This window comes from Dasypus novemcinctus, chromosome 9 (assembly GCF_030445035.2).
Source record: "Dasypus novemcinctus isolate mDasNov1 chromosome 9, mDasNov1.1.hap2, whole genome shotgun sequence".
NCBI classification, from domain to species: Eukaryota; Metazoa; Chordata; class Mammalia; order Cingulata; family Dasypodidae; genus Dasypus; species Dasypus novemcinctus.
Window position 1 is genome coordinate 41715664 of NC_080681.1, and position 27091 is coordinate 41742754.

Below are 27091 nucleotides of genomic sequence, written 5' to 3' on the forward strand. Positions count from 1 at the left end.
GCCCTAACCACTGGGCCAAAGTCCGTTTCCCTGATTATTGTAGTTTGTGATAAGTTTTAAAATTGGGACGTTTGAGTCTTTAAACTTCATTCTTGTTTTTTAAGATATTTTTGGTTACTTGGGGCCCCTTACCCTTGGGTTTAGTTTTGAATAGGTCTTATTGAGATTGGGGTGTAAGGAACAAAGTGCAGAAGCAAAAGGTACAGAAAAAGCACTGACATCAAATCAACCAAATTAAAACTGATTTATTGAGCATCTTGTATATATAAGATATTCTGTGTGTTCACTGGGCCACTTTTGATGACAAATGACTGAATCTCAACTTACAGGAAAAGGAGAGTTTGTCGACACATAGAGCCAAAACACAGAATGTAGGGAGCTGATCTTGGAAATGTCTGGATTCAGTGTTCCCACACTCCACTTCTGACTCGTGGCTCTGCTTCTCTTTGCAGATGAGCTTTCTCCATGCCATGGGACATGGCTCCTGGAAACCTTGGTCTTTCATCTCATCCCAGAAGCTGCTTTTCCACCAGCAATGGTCCTAGTCTGAAAAGAATCCCAGGAATGACTTGCATTGGATCAGCCTAGGTTGCATATTTCTCCTGAACCCAATCACTGAGCCTGGAAAATGGAGTAAAATTGGCCCAATTAAGAGTGCACGTCCACACCTGTCATTAGGATGGTGGAGGAAGGTATGTCACGCAAGCATAGAGAGTAACCTCTCCCATCTGTGAGATGCAATGGGGAAATTAATATTTTAACAATAGAGTCAGTTCGAGGAGCCAAGAGTCTAAGATTTCAAAATGTCTCACTGCGTCAGCCTGAAGCCTCAGTGACCTTGTCACATGGACTGCTCAGCCAAGACGGGAGACCCTATCACTTTTGTCTCCTAGTTCTATTAGCTCATAGAGTATGAACTTAAATTTGTTTCTTAACATGCCTACCTTTTAATGAAGAAAATTATGAACACCTGGGTATGATCTTAGAGCAATCAGAACTCTCTAAAGGTAGTGACTGAAAGCCAGGCCACAGACTGACTTCTCTGTTGTTTGAAAAATAATGTTGGGATGCATTATTCTAGCAGAGTGCTTATTGCTTTTCCTTCCTGTGGGATGGGGAGGACATGGAAGCTCAAAACAGACTTTTAAGTTGAATTATACAGTGACTGTATTTCTCTTTAATTGCCCAGGTTATTTATAGACATCAGACTGTTCCGGTTTGTCTCCAGTGCTGTGCTGGCCACTCACCATTACATCAGTGGGAGGAATATTGTATCGGGGGTCTGCTCAGTTTGTGACTGGGTGAAGAGTCAGTGTTTTGATTTTTTATGTACGTGTTATTAAAAAATCACAAGCTCTCCATTCCTTTCATATTTCTCCTCTCGGTTTGGCTCTCAAGTCAGTGTAATCTTTATTACTTTTAGGTCTTTAGTCATGCAACCTTCTAAATTGTTTTTTATCTCAAAATGGTCCTACCTTTTCATGAACTCACTTTTTCTCTTTTCTATCCCTACCTTTTGCCAACACTAAATTCTTCTCTCTACCACAGCCTTAGGAAACTAATTCCATCCATTACTTCTTCTTCTATTTGCATCTTCAGTTACTCCCTCTCCACTGCATCTTTCTCTATTTATCTACCTGCAAGACTACCCCCTTGAGATGTCATCAAGTCAGATAATGGATGTGGAAGTACCCTATTACTCTAAAGTAGAATATAAATATGAAATAGTATCATTAGCTTGTCTTTCTTCTTCACGATCATCTAAAAAAAAGTCAATCTTGATTTTACATTCTCACTGTTCAACTCACTACTAAATGTCTTAAAATCTTACCTTGGTCTTCTAAACTACTGTTTTGGTGGCTATATCTTTATCTTTCTTCCAGCATTTGACACTGTGTACTATGCCCTTCTCTCTTGGTTTCCAGAACCACCACTACCTCCTCTTTCTCTCCCACCCCTCTCTCTACTTCATGGCTTGTCTTTCTCCTTCTACCCCTGAATGTGTGTGCTCACCTTCATTCTGTCCTTGCTCCTTTTCTCTCCCTGGAAACTCTCTCTTGATTCTTACAAATACTCCTTTAACTGACTCTCAGTCTCACTCTTCTCCACAATTTTTCTGTAAATGCCTGCTGATAATTTCAAGCTAGATGTCTTATTAGCCCCCAAACATAATGTATATTAAAACAAAACATTTACTCCACCCCAGGTATCTTCCACCCTACCTCAGCCAACAGTTTTACTTTTCTACCCAATCTCTTAGTCTTAAACCCTATGCCATCTTTGATTCCCCTTTCTCCCTTATCCCTGAAGTTGCAGTTGTATTTTTAAGGGCATGCTGTTCTATTCAGCTACTTTCACTGTCTTGTACCTCTGCCTTTTTTTTTTCTTCAGGCAGAGATGGTTCAGGCTGATGGAATAGCCTACAACCTATTATTTTGTTTTCAGTGAGGTTGTCCAAAAGTATTTTGTAGCTGTACTCTTTTTTTTCTTCCTTTTCTTGGTTCTTTTCCTTTTCTTAACTGAATAGCCATTTGACCTTTATTTGTAGAGATCACTAAGTTTTCTCTCACAATACACTTCTCAGAGCCTAATCATACACTAAACATGCTTAGATTGACCTGTATAACTTGCCTGGCAGATAACACCAGGTGTAAGCTGACTATTATTTATAAGCAATGATGTGACAAAATTACATGTCATAGCCATATGTCTTTATTAACATAATTTACACCTTCAAATACAGTCAGTATCTGTAGATGAGGATAATATTTTAACCGAAATTTATTTAAAAAGCAGAAATTTTGAGGATCTAAAGATGGGCTTATGAATATATACTAAACATATTGCTTGAGTTTTGATACTTTTCTGAAGTATAAATTTGTATGTGCATTCATCAGAATATAATATAATTTTAGATTATGTCTAACCTCATCAGAAATATCACCTTTCGGGAAACGGACTTGGCCCAGTGGTTAGGGCGTCATGTCTACCACACGCGGTTCAAACCCCGGGCCTCCTTGACCCATGTGGAGCTGGCCCATGCGCAGTGCTGATGCGTGCAAGGAGTGCCCTGCCACGCAGGGGTGTCTCCCGCGTAGGGGAGCCCCACGTGCAAGGAGTGCACCCCTTAAGGAGAGCCGCCCAGCACGAAAGAGAGTGCAGCCTGCCCAGGAATGGCGCCGCCCACACTTCCGGTGCCACTGACGACAACAGAAGCGGACAAGGAAACAAGACGCTGCGAATGGACACAGAGAACAGACAACCGGGGGAGGGGGGAAATTAAATAAATAAATAAATCTTTAAAAAAAAAAAAAAAGAAAGAAATATCACCTTTCAATTCTAGGGCTCTAGTCTTTTTTTTCCCCTGCAGATCCTATTAAAAAGACTGATAGAGGACAGCTTCAGTTTTCCTAGTTTCAACATTAAGGATATATTATTTAACAACAATATATCAGTGCAGCTATTTAAAAAAATAGGGAAGCTCTTTATGTAGTTTTATGGAAAGATCTCCAAGATTTTTTTTAAGTGGGGGAAATGGTGCCAAAATAGTGTGCTACAATTGTTTTTTTTTAAAGATTTATTTATTTATTCCCCTCCCCCTACCCCCCCTCTGTGTTTTTGCTGTCTGTATCCATTCACTATGTGATCTTCTGTATCTATATCTCTTTTTGCCTTCTCTCCTTATTTTTTCTTCTCTAATATTCACAGGGATTCGATTCTGGGGACCTCTGATATGGAGAGAGGTTCCCTGTTAGCTGTACCACCTCAGTTCCTGGTTTCTGCTGCGCATCACCTCAACCCTCCCCTTCATCTCTCTTTTGTTGCATCATCATCTTGCTGTGTGACTCACTTGTGTGGGCATTGGCTTACCACGTGGGCACTCGGCTCACCATGTGGGCACTGGCTTGCCATGTGGGCACTGGCTCACCGTGCAGGCACACTTTCCCTTATTCTTTTTCACCAGGAGCCCCCAGGGATCGAACCCGGGTCCTCCCATATGGTAGGCAGAAACCCTATCACTTGAGCCACATCTGCTACCCCAATTGGGGTTTAAAAAATGAGGGAAAACAATCTATACTTGTACTGGTTTGCATATGCATTAAAAAAATCTCAGGAAGCATAAATAAAAAACTAATAATGTTGATTCCCTGTTTTGTGGGGAATATGAACTCAGCAGATATCAGACAAGTGGAAAGGAGATATTGCTGTGTATCTTTCTATATTTCTTGATGTTATGAATGTGCTACCAGTTCAAGAAATTAAAAAGATACAATTTTAGTTGAAAACAAAACAAAACAAAAACATTTGATTTGGAAAAACAACATTATATTGAAAGAAGAAAAAATGCTGATATATTGAAAGAAGATTGCTGATCAGCAGCATAATTTTAGCAGAAGTCATTTGATGCAGGCACAATTTGAACAATATGAAGGAATATGAGTAGTTATATTAAATTGTTTTCTCAGGTCTTTAGTAACCCCCATGACAGTGTTTTTATTGTCTACAGCCCTTCTGCTGGATCTGCATTCGCTGCTGCAGGCAGAGCTTGAAGAGCCTCACGTGACATGCATTTGATTGAAAGACGCTGGCCACAAGTGCTCAAGCATTCTCTCAGTAAAGCCTTCTCCATTAGTTCCCCTCAGTTAAGGGTTCTATATACAAGGACAGCAACTGCTGAGAAAAGAACCCACCCATTCATTTGAAGGAGATTACTATTGGTCTACAGCCCTTTTCCAGACACAGGTGGAACTTTTCTTACAACCTACTCTGGCCAATTAAGCATCCAATTGTGTTAGGGACATAATATCATACTACCCCCAGAGTATTGTCCTTAAATGTAACTCTGGTCAGTTCATTTCTCTGCTTAACATCTATCAAAGACTTCTTTTCCATTAGCTTCAGGATAAAATCCAAACTCCAAGTTACAATATTCAAAGAGCCTGGTGACCTGGCCTCTGCCTCTCTCTCTCTTCTGAATCTGCTCCTTTTGAACTATTTGACATGATTCCAAAATGTCCTTCTTTCTCAGGCCTTCATGCCTTTGTGAATTCCATTCCCATTATCAGGACCACCCTTCTATTTGTTGCTTTTGATAATACTCCTCCAAAATGAGGTGAGTACTTTCTCCCACTCACTGTATATTTATTGCAAACTTGTGAAATTCTCTATGAGCTTGTTCTTTTCCATCAGATTCAAGTAGTTCAGGAGTCACAACATGCTCATATGCTGGTGACACCCAGCAGACACTTCATGGTTGAGTGAATGAATAAATACACAGTCTGGCTCAAATTTGAAGGACAAAAATATTGCCATGCCCTATAATAAAATCCTAATGTGCTTAAAGAAAACACTTTACTGGAGAATTCTGACTCTGCATTATAAGAGTGTTATTCAGCCTCACATTGACTTGTAAGAGCTGAATTCTGTCAGGAAAATTCTCCATGAGTCTTTTGATTTTTTTGGAAAGCTTTCAATTTCATAGATTTTTTTTTTTTGGTGTGGTTTGAAAACTCTGCCATGTATCCTTACAGAGGTGCCTTTTTAAGAACACTGCTTAAGATAATTTTATTTTAACATTCTAAATCATAGATGACAGCTCTCAATCCAGTGGATTTCATTTGTATTTCCAGAAAAGCACCTCTCTTACGCTTTGTTGTAAAGTAAATTACTTTCGAAATCACCCCATGGAAGTGAGTTCTCAGCTAGAACCTCAGGTCCACACCTGCTTGCCAGAGATGGAAAGTGATGGGGGTAATCGCTACCATTTTATAGTTACCTGTCTTTCTCAAAGATGTTCTTTGCTGTGAAATTGACAGAAAACTAATCATTAACAATTTCTAGCCTAAATAATTCATTTTCCAAGCTAAAGGGTCTTTCCAGCTATGTTAATAAGGCACCAGTGAAGTAGATTTTAGGGAAAGGCCCATTATTATTATTATTTTTTTAAAGATTTATTTATTTATTTAATTTCCCCCCCTCCCCTGGTTGTCTGTTCTTGGTGTCTATTTGCTGCGTCTTGTTTCTTTGTCCGCTTCTGTTGTTGTCAGCGGCACGGGAAGTGTGGGCGGCGCCATTCCTGGGCAGGCTGCACTTTCTTTTCACGCTGGGCGACTTTCCTCACGGGTGCACTCCTTGCGCGTGGGGCTCCCCCACGCGGGGGACACCCTTGCATGGCACGGCACTCCTTGCGTGCATCAGCACTGCGCATGGCCAGCTCCACACAGGTCAAGGAGGCCCGGGGTTTGAACCGCGGACCTCCCATATGGTAGACGGATGCCCTAACCACTGGGCCAAAGTCCGTTTCCCCCATTATTTTTTTGTTAATTCTGTTTACCCTGAACAAGGTAGCTAAAATAAATGCTTGTGCCCCAGTTATTCAGACATGCTTGTATAAACATGGCCTTGTAATAATTTATTTTCACACATCATTGACTTTAATTGTCTGCTGATGCTGTTAAAGGGCATCCGTTGATATATCTAATGTTTCGGCGTTCATTTTCTATGGTAATGAGCAGTGTCCAAAGCTTGAGTTCAATACACATTTGAGTACAACCCTGGCACTTCCCTCAACATAACACATTTACTCTTTGTGACCTATGGCTGAAGGCAAAACTTAAATCCAACAAGATTGCTTGCCCTTTGTACTGATAAGATTTCTTGGCAGGTTTAGCAATAAAAGAAAAAAAAAAAGGATTTTCAACCCCAGGATTTCAGTTGTATCACACTTATTGTTAGGATGGTGCCCCGGATTTGCCCTCCTTCAGGAAATGTCGCCTTAATTAAATAATTAATTAAACCTTTTTAAAAGCCACCAGCAGTTCCCCTGTGGGTTGCTTCTCTAATTGTCTCTTTACTCATGAACTAAAGGACTAACGAGGCTGTCTTGTTTGTTCTTAATGTAATGTTTTACCTATTTAATTTGTGCAGTGGCTTATTGTATAGCTTCTGTGCCTCTCTTTGTTTTGTCATTGTCTGCCCAAAATTGTAAGGTCTTGCAATGGCTAAATATCTTTAATTATGGAGCCTATACAGGATTATTTGCAATTAAACAGGTTTTAAATATTTTTAGTGTGATGATCATGGAGACAGAAATCTTTATTAGGCTGATAAAGTGTGAATTTACATAAAAAAAGAAACTCACTGAAGGTCTGGTGCGGTCACCCCTCGGGCTGAAGTGTGGTTTGCTGGCCTGGCGAGGGGAGCGGCCGCGGTAGGCCTAATTCCAAGCCGCTGCCCCCATAATAGGGTGGCTGGTCGGACTCACCGCCACCCCTGAAGGGAGCTCAGCATGGGCGCAGTGTGCCCTCGGGTCTCCCCTTCTCGGCAGCCATGCTTCCGCGGCCGCCCCTCCTCCCGGATAGCGCCACACGATGCCTTATGAGGCAACACCCTTCTTCTTTCTCCCTGCGCAGGCGCAGGGCGGAAAATTCCAGTCTGCCTTTCCCCCCCCCCCCCCACAGCAGCAACAGCCAGGCACAAGGCGGGAAACTCAAGTCTGCCCTCTACCCCAGCAACAGCAGCCACCAATCCCTAAACCCTGCCACTTCCCCCAGCAACAGCAACAGCCAATCCCTAACCACCACCCCTCCCCCTTCCAGTACCGCCCACCGACCTTTCTCCCCAGTAACTGCTTGCGACAGCCAATCAGAACATGGCATAAACTTCGACCAATCAGCCTTCCCCAGCCCCTATAAAACTGTAGCCACTTCCTCAATAAAGTTGGACCTGCGTGTTTACCTTGTCTCCGCGATAGTTCTTCTGCCGGGGGCCCTCCAGTCCTGAGAGCCCCCGACAAGGGCCTGGCCTCCCTTGTCCCCAGTTCGTCGCCTGCTTCTCCGGGCGACACCCTCGTCGCCGGCTTTGCCGGGCGACCCCGTCAGCCAAACCGCGCAACCCCTGTGAGACCGACCCCTCGTCTGCTGCCGGACCGACCCCTCGTCCAAAGCTGGACCGACCCCCCGTCTGCAGCCAGACCCCACCGCCACCAACCGAGCAAGCCGCCACAGTCTGATTGTACCACAGTTAGCACACAGTAACCTTTATCAATTGCTGAGAAGAGTTTGGTATTATGGGAAAGCAGTGGTGTAAATGTCCAAAATAGCCAAATCCCAGTGAATCATAGAGTCCATGTGTCCCTTAAAGGACACAAGGAAATCAAATGTTCATCTAGAGACTGGTAGGGCTCAGAGGAGCAAAGCCTTAAAGACAGAGCAGTCTTCTAAAACGGAAGAATGTAACCTTTGTTCTAGTCCTCTCTTCTGTCAGCCTCATCAGCAGGAAAGCTGTCAAGGTTGATTTCAAATGAATCATCTTTGGCAGCCTTTCCCCCCTTGAAACTGCTTATCTGTCACTTCGTGGTAGTTGCAACTGGTTCTGAGTGGTAGGCAATATTAGTTCAGATATTGCACACAATTATATCACAGAAATTGAAATACAAATATATATATAATATGTGAAATATCCTTAATGTATAATTATGTGTGTGTACATATATTGAACACACACATACACACACACCCCTATATATATATACAAAGTTTCTCCTGAACTGGCTGGCTATGTATCAATATATTCACCAGTTTTACAGCTAAGGACTAAAACCACAACCTTTTGATCACTTAGCTGCTGTATTCTTCCAAGGGACATTAGGGAATGTTTGGCCTAGAGACAATCTCTAAAATGTACTGAGCAGTGCATTTCTGTCATCTATATTAATTTTACTTCTACCTGGAAACCCACATATTTCTTGACAATTTGAAAATGTTTAGAAAGTATGTTTATGGTAACTTTTTCTATCTCCTTCAATACCACACACCTTAAGCATGAGTATCTTTGAGATACAGAACATGAGCATTTTCACTTGTGGAGTATACATCTATGATCAAACCTGATCACGTGCTCTCATGAGAAAGTGCTAGGCTTAAGGAGCTAGTGAATTGGGAAAGAGATAATGACACGCCTTCCACAGGCTCATCCCTCCATTTCTCATACAGGTCCATAATCCTTTATCTGAAATTCAGAAGTCAAAAGGACTCTGCAAAGTAAGATTTTTGGTAACAAATCTGATGACTTTAACTGATGTGAAGATTTTTAGGCCTTATTCACCTCACTTAATAGAATATTAATATGTTTGTTTTTAGGGTTCTGCTCCATACCCCACTGGGAGTGTTATATAAACAAGTATACTCACCACTTTACCTTTCTAAAATCTGAAAAAGTCTAAATCTTGAAACACATCTAGCATCAAAGATTTTGGATAAGAATTGTGAATCTCACCTTTCCTTAAAATATTGAAGATTAAAAAAAAAACCAGAGGGTGATAGCATATGAAATTTTCTACAGAGCACATGAATGATCAGTTGTTCTCATATCTTCTTCATAACTAAAACACTTGTCATAACATAGTAAAGATTTGTTGTGAATCTATCTTCTGGACTAGACTGAGAACTCTTCTAGAAATTTTCTAGGGATAGTAAAAAATAATGTTTATTATTTATTTTATGATTATAACACAAGGATATGCTCCTTGAATAAAATTTGGAAAACCCATAAAAGTTTCAATGAGAAAAAACCCCACATAACCCCACTTCTTAAAGATAACCAAATTTACTATTATATTTTATTTATTAAGTCTTTTTCATAGTCATATTTTAAAAATAAAACAGTGATCATATTGAAACATTTTTTCAAAAGCATTACTTTTAATGGCCACAGAGTATCCCACAGGTATGGATGTACTGTGTTTTATTTAACCATTCCATGATTGTAAGGTCTCCATTGTTTCCAATTTTTTGCTATTATAAATGATGAGAAGAAAAACCATGTCTTAATCAGCTTATTAGCCTCAGTGCTCAGCACACTTAGTCACTCAAAATATATGAACTGATTAGAGCTCTTTTTATTTACTAAGATCTTCGCCTGAATAGGTTTATTAGGTTTAATTAGATGCTTTAGCAGGATTCTGAAAGGATGGACCTCAGAGTAGATACAGTTTGGTTATGGAGGGGAGAAGTTTAAGCCTGGACTTAGAGAGGCAAAACAGGGATGGGAATTGCTAGGAAGTGGGTGGTAGTAAAAGGAGAATACAGAAAGATTTCCAAAAGGAATTTTGACAATGTCACAGTTTTCCCTACTCACAGAAGTATTGACTAGTCACACTGATTTAGTTCTCCCACGCCTCTGAAAAAGTAGCTATGTTTTGTAATGTATTGTTTTCTCTTTTAATTCCTCAAGTTGTTCCTAAGAGAACAGACACGAGCTCTTTGAATTTAATTGAATGTCTGCTATGAAAGACTGTGACATGGAAATATTGTTTTCTTAGATTCCAGTATGTTAAAATGGACACAGTCATTTCTGGAAATTCCCAAATCAGAGCTATGTGAACTGTTCCAGGAAATATGATCAGCCTGGCCCAAAAGGACTCTCCTCCAAGCAGAGCCAAACAGATGTAAACTGAAAACACCATTTTTATCCTAACAGGATTAAAACAAGGCCCAGCAAACCGAACTAGCAATATTTAATTGTCAGATGTTCTGATGATTCTCACATGGCCTCCACCTCCACCAAAACGTCTGTTACCATCACATCTAGAACTAAAACTGCCTTTTGATCGATGGCCAAAACCTACTCTACTAACAGAATGGGTGAACCCTGTCCTAAATTCCATAAGCAATTAGTAGTGCAAACACTATTCACGGTAATATTAGTGTTCAGCTGATTTGTTTAATTTAATTAAGCATTTAATTTCCTTCTGGTGTTTTTATAAAAGAAAAACAGGAGGGAGACAAAGAACCTCAGATTAGCAGTTTTAAGCTTTTCAGTTACTACCACTTGGACTATAGCAAACCTTTACTCTTTTAAAAGTAAAATGCAAAATAAAGTAGCATAAAATTATGCTTAAATTTTCAAAAGGCAATGTAAAATATAATTTCTTTTAAAGGATGTATTACAGTTTGACCATATTCCTTGGAATAAATATATAGTAATAAAAAATTATTCAGAATATAGTATTATATAGTAGCAAAAAAATCCTGTAAGACTATCTCTAAAAGTGTTAACAGCCCACCCTTCATCAACTGACATTCATTAGTCTTCCCTGACAATGCCCAACTTGGCCCCCTCATCCCCACCTTACCAGTCAATGACCAATTCTGACCAGGATCAGGTCAGTATTGCAATGAGGCAGACAATATTGTACAGCTCAAGAAACACTAACTTAATCACAAAAGGAAGGCTATCATTGGGAGGATCCCTAAAATTAAGTAAGATGTCAGAAAGAGATCTCAACAAAAAGCAGATTAGAGCTGAAACTTCTCTCCTTTCTTCTGCAAGATACATGGATTGCTCTTTTGTGATAACTCATGGGTTTTCCATAGAAGTGCAATTCTGATTTTTCTCCATAATATTTTGCCCTTTCTTTTCTAAAATTATGTACCTATCACAGTATTTCCACAGAAAAAATGTTTGTTTCCCAAGGCACTCTTCTTGCTTTCACTTTACTGTATTTTTGAAAATACAAAAGAATTTTGAAAAATTCTTTCTTTAAATGCCTTTATATTTTTTCCACTCTTTGAGTTGGCAGACGGCATGGTTAATTAATTTTTTTCAATAATAGTGAATATATTAAAATAACTTAAGAAATGATGAGAGAATTGTAGCCCATTTCCTAGAGGATAAAAGCATAAAATATCCTAGTGCAATAAATTATAGATAACCTATGCAGCATGTTATATTGCTGCATATCCTTTTATTTTTTTTCTCCCCTTCCCCCCCGCCCCAGTTGTCTATTCTCTGTGTCTATATGCTGCGTGTTCTTCTTTGTCCACTTCTGTTGTTGTCAGCGGCATGGAAATCTGTGTTTCTTTTTTTTGTTGTTGCATCATCTTGTTGTGTCACCTCTCCGTGTGTGTGGAGCCATTCCTGGGCAGGCTGCACTTTCTTTTGCGCTGGGTGGCTCTCCTTACGGGGCACACTCCTTATGCATGGGGCTCCCTTACACAGGGACACCCCTGCGTGGCAGGGCACTCCTTGTGTGCATCAGCACTGTGCGTAGGCCAGCTCCACACGGTTCAAGGAAGCCCGGGGTTTGAACTGCGGACCTCCCATGTGGTAGACGGACGCCCTAACCACTGGGTCAAGTCTGCTTCCCACATATCCTTTTTTGATGGCTGGATGTTTAAATGTATTCTCTAGGAATTTTAGTAAGTAGCTATATATGTGACCTCTATGTAACACAAATTAGCATTTTCCTATAGTATTCACATCAAAATTGAAATTTACCTATATGTACTTTTACTAACAGAAATAGCAGTATGAATCATATATCATTTCTAAAGTTAGATAATCTTGGCTTGTATTACTCTTGATTTACAATTTTAAACTGGAGTCTGATGTGCAATACCATAGGGATGTGCTGTATTTTCTGCAGTCAGTGTTTTCTTTGGGTTGTTTTTGAGACAGATTTTTCTGAATCTGGATGAATCTCAGGTAAGGGCTCATTAGATTTTTAGAGGATACTCTTAGCTAAAAAAGGCTGCAAAGGGAAGTGGACTTGGCCCTGTGGTTAGGGCGTCCATCTACCACATGGGAGGTCCACGGTTCAAACCCCAGGCCTCCTTGGCCCATGTGGAGCTGGCCCATGTGCAGTGCTGATGTGCGCAAGGAGTGCCCTGCCACGCAGGGGTGTCCCCGCGTAGGGGAGCCCCATGCGTAAGGAATGTGCCCTGTAAAGAGAGCTGCCCAGCACGAAATAAAGTGCAGCCTGCCCAAGAATGGTGCTGCCCACACAGAGAGCTGATACAACAAGATGACGCAACAAAAAGAGACACAGATTCCCGTGCTGCTGACAACAACAGAAGTGGACAAAGAAGAAGACGCAGCAAATAGACACAGAGAACTGACAACTGGGGTGGGGAGGGAGGGAAGAGAAATAAATAAATAAATAAATCTTTAAAAAAAAAAAAGACTGCAGAAGATACCCAAGGGCAGGTTGCATGTCACAGACAAACTTCCTGTCATTGGGCAGCTCATATCTGTGGAGCCCAGGCACTCACTTGGGAGATGATGCTCAGTTTTCTCACTTTTAAAACACTTGAGGTTTACAGCATCACCCACATTCCAGCTATAGTACATGGAGTTTTCTCTGACTTCCTCAAACACACTAAGTGCCCTCTCACCTTTGGTCTTTGCTCATATGCTCTCAGTTTAGAATATCTGCCCCATTCTCAGTTAATACCTATCACCCTTCACGTCTCAGCTCAAAAGTCACTTCCTCAAGGAAGCTTTCCTTGATCCCTCAGACAGATGGGATTTCTGTTCTTACACATGCTCTTAGTACCCAGTCCTTTTCCTTTCTAGCATGTATCTTAGTTTGTGAGCATCTAATATGTGATTGTTTGATTAATAGCATTCTCTCCACTAGCATATACTAGCACCCGACACAAGTCAGTAAATACATGTTGGGCAAATAAATTTGTGTTGTAACCCAGAATTTTCATTAGCAAAACTTCACAGAATGGGAGGGAAGTTCTCTGAAAGAGTTATATAAATTCTAAACCTAAACCAGAATAATAACAGACTTGGAGAATAAACATGTGACTGATTGATGATGGACACTCTTTCCATGGAGAGGTGGGGTCTGGTTCCCCTTCCTTTGAATCTGGGCAGTCCGGTCACTGTTTTGACCCATAGAGTAGGGTGGAAATGATGCTGTGCCAGTTCCAGGCGTAACCCTTCAGTGCTCTGGCAGCTTCCATTTCTCACCAATAGGAGGCCAGCCACCATGTGAGAAATGCAAGCACTCTGAGGATGCCACACTATGAGAAGCCCAAGCCACATGGAGAGGACCTGGAGGAAGAGACCCCAGTACAGAGAGGGCTGCCAGCCATGTGAGTGGAAAATGCCCTCTTGAAAGTGGATCCCCGAGCTCCAGCCACCCCAACTGTGTCCATGTAGCTCAGGGACGAATTGCCTGGACAAGCCCTTCCCAAACTCCTAGTCCCCAAATCATGGGCAAAATAAAATGGTTGCTTTAAGCCACTACATTTCAGGGTGTTTTGTTACATAGCAATAGACAACTGGAACAAAGTGAGTAGAGTAAATGCATGATGAGGGGGAGCTGAGGGAAGATGATGCAGAGGAGAAAATAGGTGAAGGATGGGATTAGGAAATGTGTGACAATCACCTCTGAGGCAAGAGCCCAGGTAATGGAGATGGTGAATGTCTTAGTTTGCTGAAAACTGCTGGTGCAAAGTACCAGAAATGGGTTGGCTTTTATAATGGGAATTTTATTGGAGGTAAGAACTTGCAGTATTGAGGCTGTAAAATGTCCACATTGAGGCATCACCAGAGATACCTTCTTACCAGTCCTGGTCAGCTCCTGGTGATCCTGGGGTCCTGCCACGTGACAACCAGGCATAATGGCAGGGCTCATGTCTTCAGCCTCAAGCTGCTCTGTGGCCCCAGCCCTGTGGAGGCTTCTTTCTGTGCCTCTGTGCTCTGCTCTTTCTAGCTTCTTGGAGCTTTGTTTTCTTGCAGCCGTAGGTGAACCTGGAGTCCTCTTTCTCTCTACTTTCTCCTTTTTCTCACGTGGCAGGATCAAAAATGGTGGCTTCCTTCCTCTGTGTCTCCATTTATGTTATGCTCCAGAAAGAGGGCAGAGATGCAACCTGAATCACCTCTCACTGACAGTCCAATCAAAAGGGCCCCACACCCACAGGAATGGATTAGTTAAAAAACATAATCTTTTTTTTGGATTCGCCAATTCAAACTGTCATGGTGAGGATCTCTCCATACAACCACAAGAAGCTTGCAAACCCTCCATTTATGCCTGGTGCATGTTCCAATTTACAGGACCTCCCACTATAATTTTATGTCAGTCTGGCAAGTAAAAGAATGTGTGGGGAAATAATCTAACACCATCTTTTATATTATTCCTATTCCTAAGAGTTATACCTGTACATTTTCAAGCATAAGAAATATAAGTAACCTGCTATTTAAAATGCAAATAATGTGAGTAAATCTTTACAATACAAGAAGGTTCCCATTTAGCGACAATTTTGTTGTCATGGGATTTGACCCTAAAATTGATAAATGAAGTAATATCAACCATGAATACAACGGGAAAGGGGAAAGGGAGTGACTTTCATTGAGACCCAGTTATTGTTCAGCTTGGCACATCATCTTTCTCTTCTTTGCCTTCTTTCCACCTGTTCCATCATCATCATCATCATCACAAAAGCTACTGTTGAGTGCTTAGTATTTCTATATGTTTCAAAGCTTTACATGTATCATCTCATTAATTTTTACAACACCAGGAGGTAGGTATTATCTCTGTTTAACAATGGAAAAAAAACAAAACAAAAACCGCTCAGCATATAAAGTTAATTGACCAAGCTTGTACAGATAGTAAGTGGTGGAGCCAGAATCTGAACAGAAGGTTATCTGATTACTGACCTTCCTCTTAATCAGTGTGAAGAGAGGAAGAAGCTATCAATGTTTCATCTGTTGTCTAAATTAATTTCATTTAATCCTTACAATAGCCATTTAAGGTTAGCATTACGGTCTCCATTTTACATATGAGGTGCTGAGGTTCAGAAATTTTTTTAAGATTATACAAGATCACACAGCTGTGACAGAGTCAGGATTCAAACCCAAGCTGTGAAGCCTCCACTACTACAGCAGTCCACTGGCATTTGAAGTAATAAATCATAGACTCGTGGAGCTGGTGTAATCCCCTTATTTGATAAGAACTGATACCTGTTCTTATGAACCTTGGCTGATGAGGTTAGGGAGAGAGGAATGCTATCCATTGCTTTCATTAAGCCATTTTCCAAACACCTGAATTGAAGATTCAGCAATAAAATGATGTGTGACTGCCAAGAACTCCTCAGACTAGTGAATAACATCGCAATGTGTGATGGGAGTGAAAACAGGGATACAGGTGTATCTCATCCAGCCCAGGGAGGGGGGGCGGTGCACAGAAGGCTTCTTGGAAGAGAGGATGCATTCACTGAGGCTTAAAGGAGGATCAGGAGTTAGCTAAGCAGAGATGGAATCAACACGTTCCAGGCAAGAGAAAACTATGTGCAGAGGCCCAAGTAAGAGAGAGGACGGCAACTAGTTCAGAATGGTTTAGAAGTGACCAGCATGAGGATGGAGAGAAGGCAAAGACCACATCATGGGGGTGGGAGTGGGAGGTGAGCAGTGTCCTGTGGGCCATGGTAAGAAATCTGGATTTCATTTTGGGGGCACTGGGAAGGCAATGGGGGATTTAGGCAAGAGAGTGGCACAGTCCTATTTACAGTTTTAAAAGATCACTCTGGATAGATCATTCTGTTGCAGTAATCGAGGAGAGCAATAATGATATTCTGTAGTAGGTGGCAGCATGTGGCTGAAGAGATACGGGGTGGATCGCTGCCATTCAAAGGAGCTTGATCTGTCAGAGTATGGTGATTGATTAAAGGTGGAGGAAAGGGAGAAAGTGAAGATAAGGACAATATTCAGGTTACTGGCTTGGGCAATTACCTGTGTGAAAGAAACATGGATTGAAAGACAAGAAGGAGCAATTCTGTGCAGAACATGAGTTTAACTTTGAACTTGTTGATCTGGGGGCACATGTGGGACAGCCAAACAGGGAAGTTCTGAAGCTCAGGAGAGAGGACAGGACTAGAAATGAAGAGATGGACATTGCTGGCATTGAGGTGGTGTTGGAAGTCAGTATTAGCTCATCCGAAGGAGAGGGCATGTAAAATTGGAAGAAAAGAGGGTGCAGCTAGAGAACTCTGAGAAACACCAACATTTAAAGTGAAAGAGGAGAATCAATGGAGCAAAAGTAGAGAGAAAGAGAGAGAGAAAGAAGAAATGCCAGGAGAGAGCAATGTCACTCTAGTAAATGAGAACAGTGAAAGAGGATTCCTTGGACATATGTACACCAATGCTATACTCGAATAAATGTGACTGATAGCACAAGAGCAAACATGATGATTCCCTGACATTGTAAATCTGCAATTTCATCATTCTGCAAAAAGAAATGAAGCAACTTAATTTCATAAGGAAGTGAAGGTGGCTCATTAGAGTGCTGGAATGTGTGTGGTATGTATATGTGTACACATACATACACATATATGTGTGTGTATATATATATATGTATATATAAATTTTAACTTTATAGGAATGGACCTCTTTTCTTCTGCATCTAGATTACCTAAAATTTGAAAAGCCTTTTCCCTCAAGCTATTTTGTCCCCCAAACATACATTTGAGTATAAAATAGCCATTTAAAACATATTGCCAGAAAGATAATATTGCAAAAAGGTCTGAGAAACTGTAAAATGAGTTGTTATAAAAGTTCAGAGCCACACTAACCTCTGCATATCACCATAATACATCACTAACTTGTTAAAATTCAATACATTTATATAATACTTTGTGCTTTTCAGCATACTTTGATGACCTCATTAGCCTCTAATGTGGTTGTAATGAGGTAGATGACTCTGGCATCAATGGGTTATTACACTGTGCTAGTGAGAAGATAAAAAGCAGCATAAGAAAGGACTGTGGGAGTTCAAAAAAGGAACATGTTACTTGTGTGGGACAGAGTGGGGATAAGGAAGGCTGAGGCATGGAAAGCTAACAGCATTTATTGAGGGTTTATGATGTGCCCATTACTGTGGTAAGCATTATATGTATTATCTTGATCAAAGGGCTTGGGTATGTTGAGTGGTAGAAATGGGCATTTTACATAGAGACAAATGGATATTTTGTTATTCATCATAGTGCCTGGCACAAGAGCACAATGACTATCATTAATTGAATATTTCTTGTATGCCAAGCATCATGCTAACAAGGCCCTCTGTACCTGTCATATTTCAGCCTCACAACAATGCTGAGAACAAGATAGAACTTCTGCTTTACACATGAATTCAAGTGACTCACCCAAGTGAGGTCCCTGGTAAAAAGCAAATGGCATATCTAGCTAAGAATTTTGAAGCGAATGTTTAATAAAGGGAATGTTTCTAGAAGGGCGGGCAGGGTAAGGAGAACCAACAAGGAATGTTGAGGTGCCCAGGGACCAGGAAATAATAAGAAGTCATTATATAAGACCTATAATGGAAGGAAATGCTGTTATCAGAATTGGGTGAGAGCTGGAACCTTGGAAGAGGGGCCAGTAGACAGAAGCTATAGATTTAGAGCAGGGGTTCTTAACAAGGAGTCTGTGGGCTTGAATTGAAATTCAAAAAACATTATTCTTGTGGGGACATATGGGTGTGATATATTTATTAAATAATACACAGTGTAGTGTGGATTTGGTAAGGGGTCAGTGGTTTTCACCTGACCAGCAAAGAGGTCCATGGAACAAAATAGGTTAAGAACCCCTGTTGTAGAGAGATGCAGCTGTTACTAGAACCATGAAAAAGCAGAAGGGAGTAAGAGGAATAAATGCCTTGACCACTCTCTCCTTATGCCCTACAATCTCCTGTAATTGGCTGTCATTGGCAAAACCCAACGAAAATGAGAGCCTGTGTGATACAGTCCATGAAATTCAGTCTTCCAGGGCTTAGAGCAAGAGGGAAGCTGGTGGAGTGTGAGTCAGGGCTGCGCTCAGTTACACAGCTAGGACGCAGCAGGGCTGGGAGCCAAATTCTCACTTGCTTGAATCCCAAACCCATGACTTATCCACTGCTTTTATGAATCCCTCCACCATACACATCAGAGGTGCTTAAGAAATGCTTGTTTAATGAATGCCTTCCCAAATGAAAGTTGAAGAAACCGAGGTTATGAGGCTACATGTCTTGACTTTAGAAGCAAAGCCTGGCTATCTGGAACTATCTTCTGCTCTGTAACCCACTGCCTGCCCATTGATGAAACATCACTCACTCCTTTGACATCAAAAGAAATCTGCAGCAATGGGTTTCTTCCACAGTAAACCTTTTTGGGTCAAATGTAATGATTCGTACGTTGTAACACTCAAGACTGTGTCAGACTGCAGACTTATGATACTTACTTGATCCTGTATTTCTAGTACTTCAGATGGACAAAGATATCCTGGAACCCTCCTTCTCTTTTAGGGGTCCCACCCTCCCCAAACATACATCCTTGATGAAAGCAACTTGTGTCTGCTAAAAATGGAGTGGGACAGGAATGCTTGTTTATTTTATTCTATCTAAAATTGACTGCAGATGCAGATACCAGCAGCATTATCAATGGAAAAGAAAATTGCCTCTGAATCAGTCAGCATGCCATCAGGAGAATAGACATGGTTCTAGGTGTTTCAATAGAGAGAATTTAAACAGAGAATTGGCTACAGTGGTCTTGAAATGCCTGGAAGAGCAAAAGGAATAGTCTAACTGTGAGCTCAGGTTCTCACAATTACATCCCTAGTACCTAGTACAGTATCTGATGTAGAAAGGGTTCCATAAATGCATATTGAATCTAAGATTACACTTGTGGGTAAGTCAGTCTGTCAGCCTAGCTGAAGGCCACTAGTTCTGTTGGACAGCATTAAGATTTCTGAATGACAGTTGGTATGGATATGTGGTTTGACTTTTGCTAGGATATCATATTCAAAGCCTTCTATTCAAAACTTGTAGATAGATAATATTTATTGAGCAAATATTTATTGAGCACTGTGGGGAAATAGCTTGAGTTTGAACATTACGTTCCTTTAAAAGCGATGAGACTTGTTTCTTTTTTAAAAACTAAGAAAATGATAAGGTTAAACTATAAGAAGCTATTTTGATAAAACAGACTTTTTTTGTATAATGATTATTCAGGAGAAAAACTATAAACTTATACTAAAACAGACTAATGACTTGAGAAACTTTGACAAAGAGCAAAATTTTAACTTTGCATCAGTATACTATTTGGTACTAAAGCTTTTAAAACTTTATAGAGTGAAGCGGACTTAGCCCAGTGGTTAGGGTGCCCGCCTACCACATGGGAGGTCTGAAATTCAAACCCTGGGCCTCCTTGACCCCTGTGGAGCTGGCCCATGCACAGTGCTGATGCACGCAAGGAGTGCTGTGCCACGCAGTGGTGTTCCCCGCGTAGGGGAGCCCCACGTGCAAGGAATGCACCCTGTATGGAGAGCCGCCAGTGGGAAAGAAAGTGCAGCCTGCCCAAGAATGGCGCCGCACACATGGAGAGCTGACACAACAAGATGATGCAACAAAAAGAAACACAGATTCCCGGTGCTGCTGATAAGGATAGAAGCAGTCACAGAAGAACACACAGTGAATGGACACAGAGAGCAGACAAGTGGGGCGGGGCGAAGGGGAAAGAAATAAATAAATAAAAATGAAAATAAATTAAATAAAAAAAAAGGATAGAAAGAAAGACACAAGAGAGGAAGTAAAGATAGGACCAGGGGACTCACCAGCTTCTGGAACTGAGGGCCTAGTTTCCACATCATATTTATTAGAAATTACAAAGCAGTAGTTATCTATGTTTACTTTCAAGGCTGCAATACTAGGGAACAGGACATACAAAGTTCAGATGCCTCCTCACGCAAACAATTTTCGTGCTGACCAGATAGTGTTCCATCTATTCAAGGCCAGTGTTCCTAAACCCACACTTTTTATCTGTGTTATGGAAACATTTCAACTTCAAGCCAGGTTCCCATGTTCAAATTCAAGCTATTATCCCATGGAGCACCTTCTAGGTGCTGGTACTATTCTAAGTACTTTTCTAAGTACTTTGCATATATTAACTTTCATAATAACTCTATGATATTAGGATCATTATTTCCCATTTTATGCAAGAGGATGGCACCAAGTCATAGAGCTTGTAATATGTCTAAGATCACTTAATAGGGAAGCAGATGTGGCTCAAATGATAGGGCTTCCACCTACCATATGGGAAGACTTGGGTTCGATCCTTGGGGCCTCCTGGTGGAAAAGAAGAAGAGAAAGTGTGCCTGTGTGGTTAGCCAGTGCTCATGTAGTAAGCCAGTGCCTGCACGGTGAGCTAGTGCCCGCGCAAGTGAGTCATGCAGCAAGATGATGACTCAACAAAAGAGAGACAAAGGGGAGAGTCAAGGTGAAGTGCCCCAGAGACTAGGAACTGAGGTGGCACAATTGATAGGGACCCTGTCTCCACATCAGAGGTCCCCAGGACCAAATCCTGGTGAATCCTAGGGGAGAAAAAATGAGAAGACAAAAAGAGAAATAGATGTAAAATATCACACAGCAAATGGACACAGACAGCAAAAATAGCAGGGTGGGGGGAGGGGATGGAGTAAATAAATAACCTTAAAAAAAAAGGTACACCACCAAAGTCCTTTAAAAAAAAAAAATCACATAACAAGGAAATAGCAGAGCCAGGCTTTTACCCACTTAGTCTGGCTCCAGAGCCTATGCTATTAATCTCCACACCATATGTCTCTTCATTGCTCTTGTGATGAAAGTTTAACCCACCTTTCTAGCTTTATTTCCCATTTTCTTCATTGTACTCTATGGCATAAACCAGCTAGTTGTTCCCCTGACCTGTTTGCTCTTCTTTCTGGGCACATAGCAAGACAATTATTATGGATTGAATTGTGTCTCCCCAAAAGATGTGTTCAAGTCTTTAACCACTGCTCCTGTGAATGTGAACTTAATTGTAAGTAGGATCCTTGAAGACGTTATTAGTCAAGATGAGTCCAAACTCAATTAAGATGGGCCCTTATCCAATATGACTTGTGTCCTTATAAGGTGAGGAAATTTGGATACACACACAAAGAGAGAGCAAGAGAGGGAGAGTGCTATATAATGGAGGCCAAGATTGAGTTATGCCACACAAACAAGGACTGCCAGTATTGCTGGCCACTCGCCAGAAGCCAGGGAAGAGTCAGAACAGATTCTCTCCTTTAAGAGTAGGATGACCAAGACAATTAATGAAAGGCTGATGACGGACAGTGTCCAAGCCAAAAAACAGAGTATCTACAACTGCAAGCAAGACAGTTCCATCCATCTGCCCCATGAGATCTAAGCCCCCTCTCAATCGGAAACAGAGTTATCACCAAAATCCTCAAGATTGAGGAATGAAAGAACATTAGGGAGGAAAGCAACTATGGGCTAAAGTAGACTTATTATTCTAGCAATGGAAGAACTTGTGTCACTGATATAAAAGCAGTGGCCATCAGAGGTTTGAGGGGAGAGAGAGGGAAGAATAAGTGTAACATGGGGCACTTTTGTGACATAGGAACTGTCTTGAATGATGTTGCAGTGACAGATACAGGCCATCATACATCTGTCAAAACCTACAAAATTGTGTGGTGCAAAGGGTAAATTATAATGTAAACTATAAGACCACGGTTAGTAACAATGCTTCAATGTTTGTTCACTAATTGTAACAAATGTATCACGCTAATGAAAGATGATGTTAATGGAGGAAAGTATGGGAGGGAAAAGGTGGGGTATATGGGAATACCCTAAATTTCTAACGTAACATTTATGTAATCTAAAGCTTCTTTAAAATTAAAAAAAATAATTAAAAATTGTTATTTAAATGTTAAAAAAAAAAAGAGTAAGCATGATCCTACCAACACCTTGATTTCAGACTTCTAGCCTACAGAACAATGAGACACTAAATTTCTGTTGTTTAAGCCAACTAGTCTGTGGTACTTTGTTACAACAGCCCTGGCAAACAAAAACAACTACATTTTCCAGCCTTCTTTGTGGTTTTTGTGGCTGTGTGACTAAGTTCTAGGCAGTGGAATGTGAACAGAAGTGATGCCTATCCCAATAGGCCAATATTGGGCCTGGCCCAATAAACCTCTTGCATATGATGCTGCACATTCTTTCCTTTTTTTTTTTTTCAGCTCGAGGAAGGTGAGCCTGGTGAACTTGGATGCCATTTGTTGAAGGTTGGAACGACAAAATGGAAGAGGGCTGGATACCTGGATCTCTGCTTGGAGAAGAGTTGCACACCCTTGAGGAACATTTGTTTTAGACTTTAAATGAACAAGAGATAAACTTCTATCAATTTTATGCCATTGTACTTATCGGAGTTGTTTTGTTACAGCAGCTAGAGTTACCTTAGCCAATACACATGTGAACTGAACTGACCTGGCTATTGTCCCTTGAACATGCCTCTGACTTTTGCACAAGAATTCTCATTCTTGCCTTCCAGTGACTTACCTTGTAAATACTATTCAAGTCCAATCATATCAAGCAGCTTTTTTCCACTTCCAAAGCCACAGTGATATCTCATTTCCTCAGCTTCCTTTAGCACTTTGTTTTCTATATCTATCATGTGCCTCTATCAAAGCTTCAGTTCTGAGTGTCTTGCTTTCTCAGTGAGATTGTGAGCTCCTGAAGATCAAGAATCATGTTTTTATGCTTCTTATGTGACTCTAAAATACTTTATGGCTTTAATAAATATATGTCATAAAAATGAGTTTATAAATGTATTAGGCTCATTAAGTCCATTTACCTAAAAAACAGTCCTTCATTGCTCAAGTAGAGAGGCATGTAAACTATAATTTACTGCATTTGGTGCTTCTGTTATTCTTTTCACCAATACACACATTCTAACACTTTTTGACAAGTGTTTGGAGAAGACAGAAGGCATGCTTATCAAATTTCAGATGACAGAAAAAATAGAATAAATTATGTACAAGATGACAGAATCAAAACTAGCCAAGTTGGAATGAAGCAGATAACACTTAATAGGGATGACTACAAAATTAAGCTTTAAAAATTAACTGCCCAATTCCAGTAAAGAAATATGGCTTAGTCCAATTTGTAGGGGAAAACATTCAGGTTTTAATTGGCTTCTAGGTTGACATAAGTTCAGAGTGGTCTATAAAGCCTTGTTCACTGTTAGGTTCAGGGCCCAGGTTTGCAGGTAATTTGCTCGGGCTCCAACAAGGCACAGGCATGAAAGAAGGTTGCTAGATGGAGGCCACCTGGAATGGGATGAGGTCTCAATGGTAGGTAAAGTCCACATAAAGCAGGGGCAAGACCCTGGGCAAATTCAGCATGATGGTCAACTTTTACCTGTATTGTGGGTGGGAATCCTCTGTCCAAGTATCCTTAGGTGATGTCTGGCAATAAGCTGGTGCCAATGGGGCAGCCTGAGTTCCCTGAGAAGTTTACCTCAGAAGTAGAATCCAGGGACGTGGACATGGCTCAACTGATAGAGCATCCACCTACCATATGGGAGGGTCCAGGGTTCGAGACCCAGGGCCTCCTGACCTATGTGGTGAGCTGGCCCACACACTGAGCTGCCGCACGCAAGGACTGCTGTGCCATGCAGGGGCATCCCTGCGTGGGGGTGTCCCACGTGCAAGGAGTATGCCCTGCAAGGAAAGCCGCCCCATGTGGAAAAAAAAAAAAAGCACAGCCCACCCAGGAGTGGTGCTGCACACACAGAGAGCTGACGCAGCGAGATGACGCAACAATAAAAAAAAGAGACACAGTTTCCCAGTGCCACCGAGGGTGCAAGTGGACACAGAAGAACACACAGCAAATGGACTCAGCGAGCAGACAAGTGGGGAAAGGGGAGAGAAATGCAAAAAAAAAAGTAGAATCCAGTAAATCTTAAAAGTTTATCTTACTTTCAGTGCCTCTCTCCAGTGTCAGGATCAGTTGTACCTTTCTTAAGATCCCTCACCTTCAAACTGGGAAACGCCAGGTCACCTAATTCAAGTCACCCTTGGAGGAAGGAAGATAAGACAGTTCACATTTTCTCTGAACTCAATTGGAATAACTGTTCCAAGATCCTCAGGTAGATCTTCTCCTAGAAACTCACATTTTCTAAGAGCTGGGATCAGAATTCTGGCAGGAAGGCATCAGTCTGAACCTTGGCACTGGACCCCCAGAAAGGCTGATACAATTCTAGGCAGTGTTAACAGACGTGTAGAGGCTAGAACAAGGGTACTGCTGTAGCAACTGTTCATCTGACCACAGAGGAAGAATTATTTTCTTTCCAGATGTCATGATTTAAGAGCAAGAAAAGCAAACTGGTGTGTATCAAAAGGAAGATGACTTAGAAACCAAATCACTAGTTATTTTTGTTTGTCAGGCTAGAGGTCTAGAGGGGGTCAGGTGGAAGGAGGTGGAGGGAAGAGGTAGTCAGGCAGAATAAATATCAGTACTTTCTTCAGATAAGTGAATGCCTATTGCGGGAAAGAATACTAGCAGGGTAGGTAGGCTCAGAGGGTAGAACTGGAGCTCAACAGTGGTCTAAATTTACCGAGATTTAAAGTTAAAATGAGCATTTTAACTACTATAGTTCTCGAAAAGTGGAATAGACTGAGTTTTTAAAAGTTCAAGTAAAGATCAGGTGGCTGTCATAGATTTTAGCTGGTATTCAAGAACATTGGGTGGGAAGTTGGATGAGAAGGGTCCTAAGGTCCCACTCTAAACAAACAGTGCTATGGTAAATCAATCTTTAAATTAGAAGTGTCCTACTGAACAGGGAGGAAAGAATGTTATAACCCGAGATTATTTTGAAATTAGAAGCTGATTCTTGAAAAGAATCTCCCACCCCTTCATCCCACCCCCTCCAAAAAAAGGGCAGGACTCAAGAGTTATTCTGATATATGTAAGAGGGAAAAAAATAGAGGCTAGGACCGTAATGAAGGGAAGGCCCCTCTCTGAGGAGTATGGGAAAAGAAACGTTCAACCAATACCACAGGAATTGCATGGAGTCTCTGAAGGACATGTAGGAAGTCCAGGGAGGAGGGTGGAAACCTTGTTTCGCAATGACTAGGAGCTAAACGATGCTACTCGTTTGACACTGCATCACTGTCGTGGGACAGCACTCTTGCTCCTTGCTTCCCTACCTTTGTGGGCCCTGGAGACAAACACTTCAAAACCACATTGTTCGTGAGAACGGACTGTCCCTGAAATACTGAGCGTTTCTGTGGGTCTTTTCCTCTTATAGCCATGTCTTGGAGTCTTTCTCTCTCTCGTTTTCTCCCTCTCTCATTGATTGGAACACACTTTTTTTGTTTGTTTGTTTGCTTTTTTATAAACCTCGGTTCTCACGTGGGTTAAAAGGTCAATTTGCAGAAAAAGTCAAGGTAACAAGGATTTGGGGGTAAGATGGATTCCCACACTAGGAACCCAGGGGATGGACCCACATGCTGGGCAACTAGGGAACAGGGGAGTGGGGGAGAAGGGGAAGGGAGCAACCCACAGAACACCCCATATTCCCTCGCCTCTGGACCCCCAAGCAGCCCTCGGCTCCCCTAGCTCTTCGGCCGCTTAGCAAGTCCGCGTTGGGAGGGCAACGTGAGGTGCACACCTGCGCTCAATCCCGTTAAAGTTAGGTCGACGAGGGGAGGCTTTTAGCCAGTCTCCTCACTCGTGCCCGCTTCTCACCCTCACCGCCTCCTCTCCCGCCTCGGTCCTGGGCGCTACAACTCCTGCCCCGGCGGCCGCAAAGCCCGGGGGCGCCGGGGTAGGCGCGCGGGGTGCGCGCGGGCCGGCGCCCGGAGCTCTGGGCATGCTCAGTCGCGCGGGCAGGGCTCCGGGCGCGAGCCGGGCTCCTGCTGCACCACACTCCTCCGCTGCCAGCCGGAGCCACCGGGCACTCGCAGCTCCGCGCGCGCTGCCGGCAGGAGGACCCCGCCGCCGCCGCCTCCTCGCCGTCTCCGCGAGCCATGGCCGGGCTCGGCCACCCCGCCGCTTTCGGCCGGGCCACCCACGCCGTGGTGCGGGCGCTGCCCGAGTCCCTGGTCCAGCACGCGCTGAGGCAAGCCAAGGGCGAGGAGGTGGATTTCGCGCGCGCGGAGCGGCAGCACCAGCTGTTCGTGGGCGTGCTGGGCAGCAAGCTGGGGCTGCAGGTGGTGGAGCTGCCGGCCGACGAGAGCCTCCCGGACTGCGCGTTCGTGGAGGACGTGGCCGTGGTGTGCGAGGAGACGGCCCTCATCACCCGGCCCGGGGCGCCGAGCCGCAGGAAGGAGGTAACTGCCTGCCCGGCCCCGCGAGGGGCGCGGCCCGGGGGCGCGCGGGCCTCCCCAGCCGCCCGCCGCCGGCTTCCCCGGGGAACCGCCGAATTGGCACCCGGGCTAGTTCAAAACTTCCTATTTTGGGGAGAGGGTGTGTGTGAGAGGAGAGAGTCAGAGAGAAGTTCATTGTTCACGCCTCCCGGCTGTCGGCGCG

At 42.4% G+C, this 27091-nt stretch overlaps 1 protein-coding gene and 1 long non-coding RNA gene across 9 annotated transcripts in view; both read left to right on the forward strand.

The window, feature by feature from the left end:
• Window positions 1–23375, forward strand: part of LOC101421424 (uncharacterized) — a 109767-nt gene extending 86392 nt beyond the window's left edge. For 2 of the 8 annotated variants that reach the window (XR_011649645.1, XR_011649646.1), the window contains 2 exons: window positions 453–692; window positions 22798–23375. This is a non-coding gene — a long non-coding RNA (uncharacterized lncRNA). Of the gene's footprint in view, window positions 1–452; window positions 6146–22797 lie in introns of those variants that run through there. The other 6 variants (XR_009187167.2, XR_009187166.2, XR_009187165.1 and 3 more) reach the window with 5 other exon arrangements.
• A 2910-nt stretch (window positions 23376–26285) lies between these two features.
• Window positions 26286–27091, forward strand: part of DDAH1 (dimethylarginine dimethylaminohydrolase 1) — a 192865-nt gene continuing 192059 nt past the window's right edge. Inside the window, exon 1 of the mRNA XM_004480899.4 lies at window positions 26286–26892. Within this exon, the coding sequence (XP_004480956.1) occupies window positions 26590–26892 (303 nt within the window). The 5' untranslated portion in view covers window positions 26286–26589. The remainder of the gene's footprint in view (window positions 26893–27091) is intronic.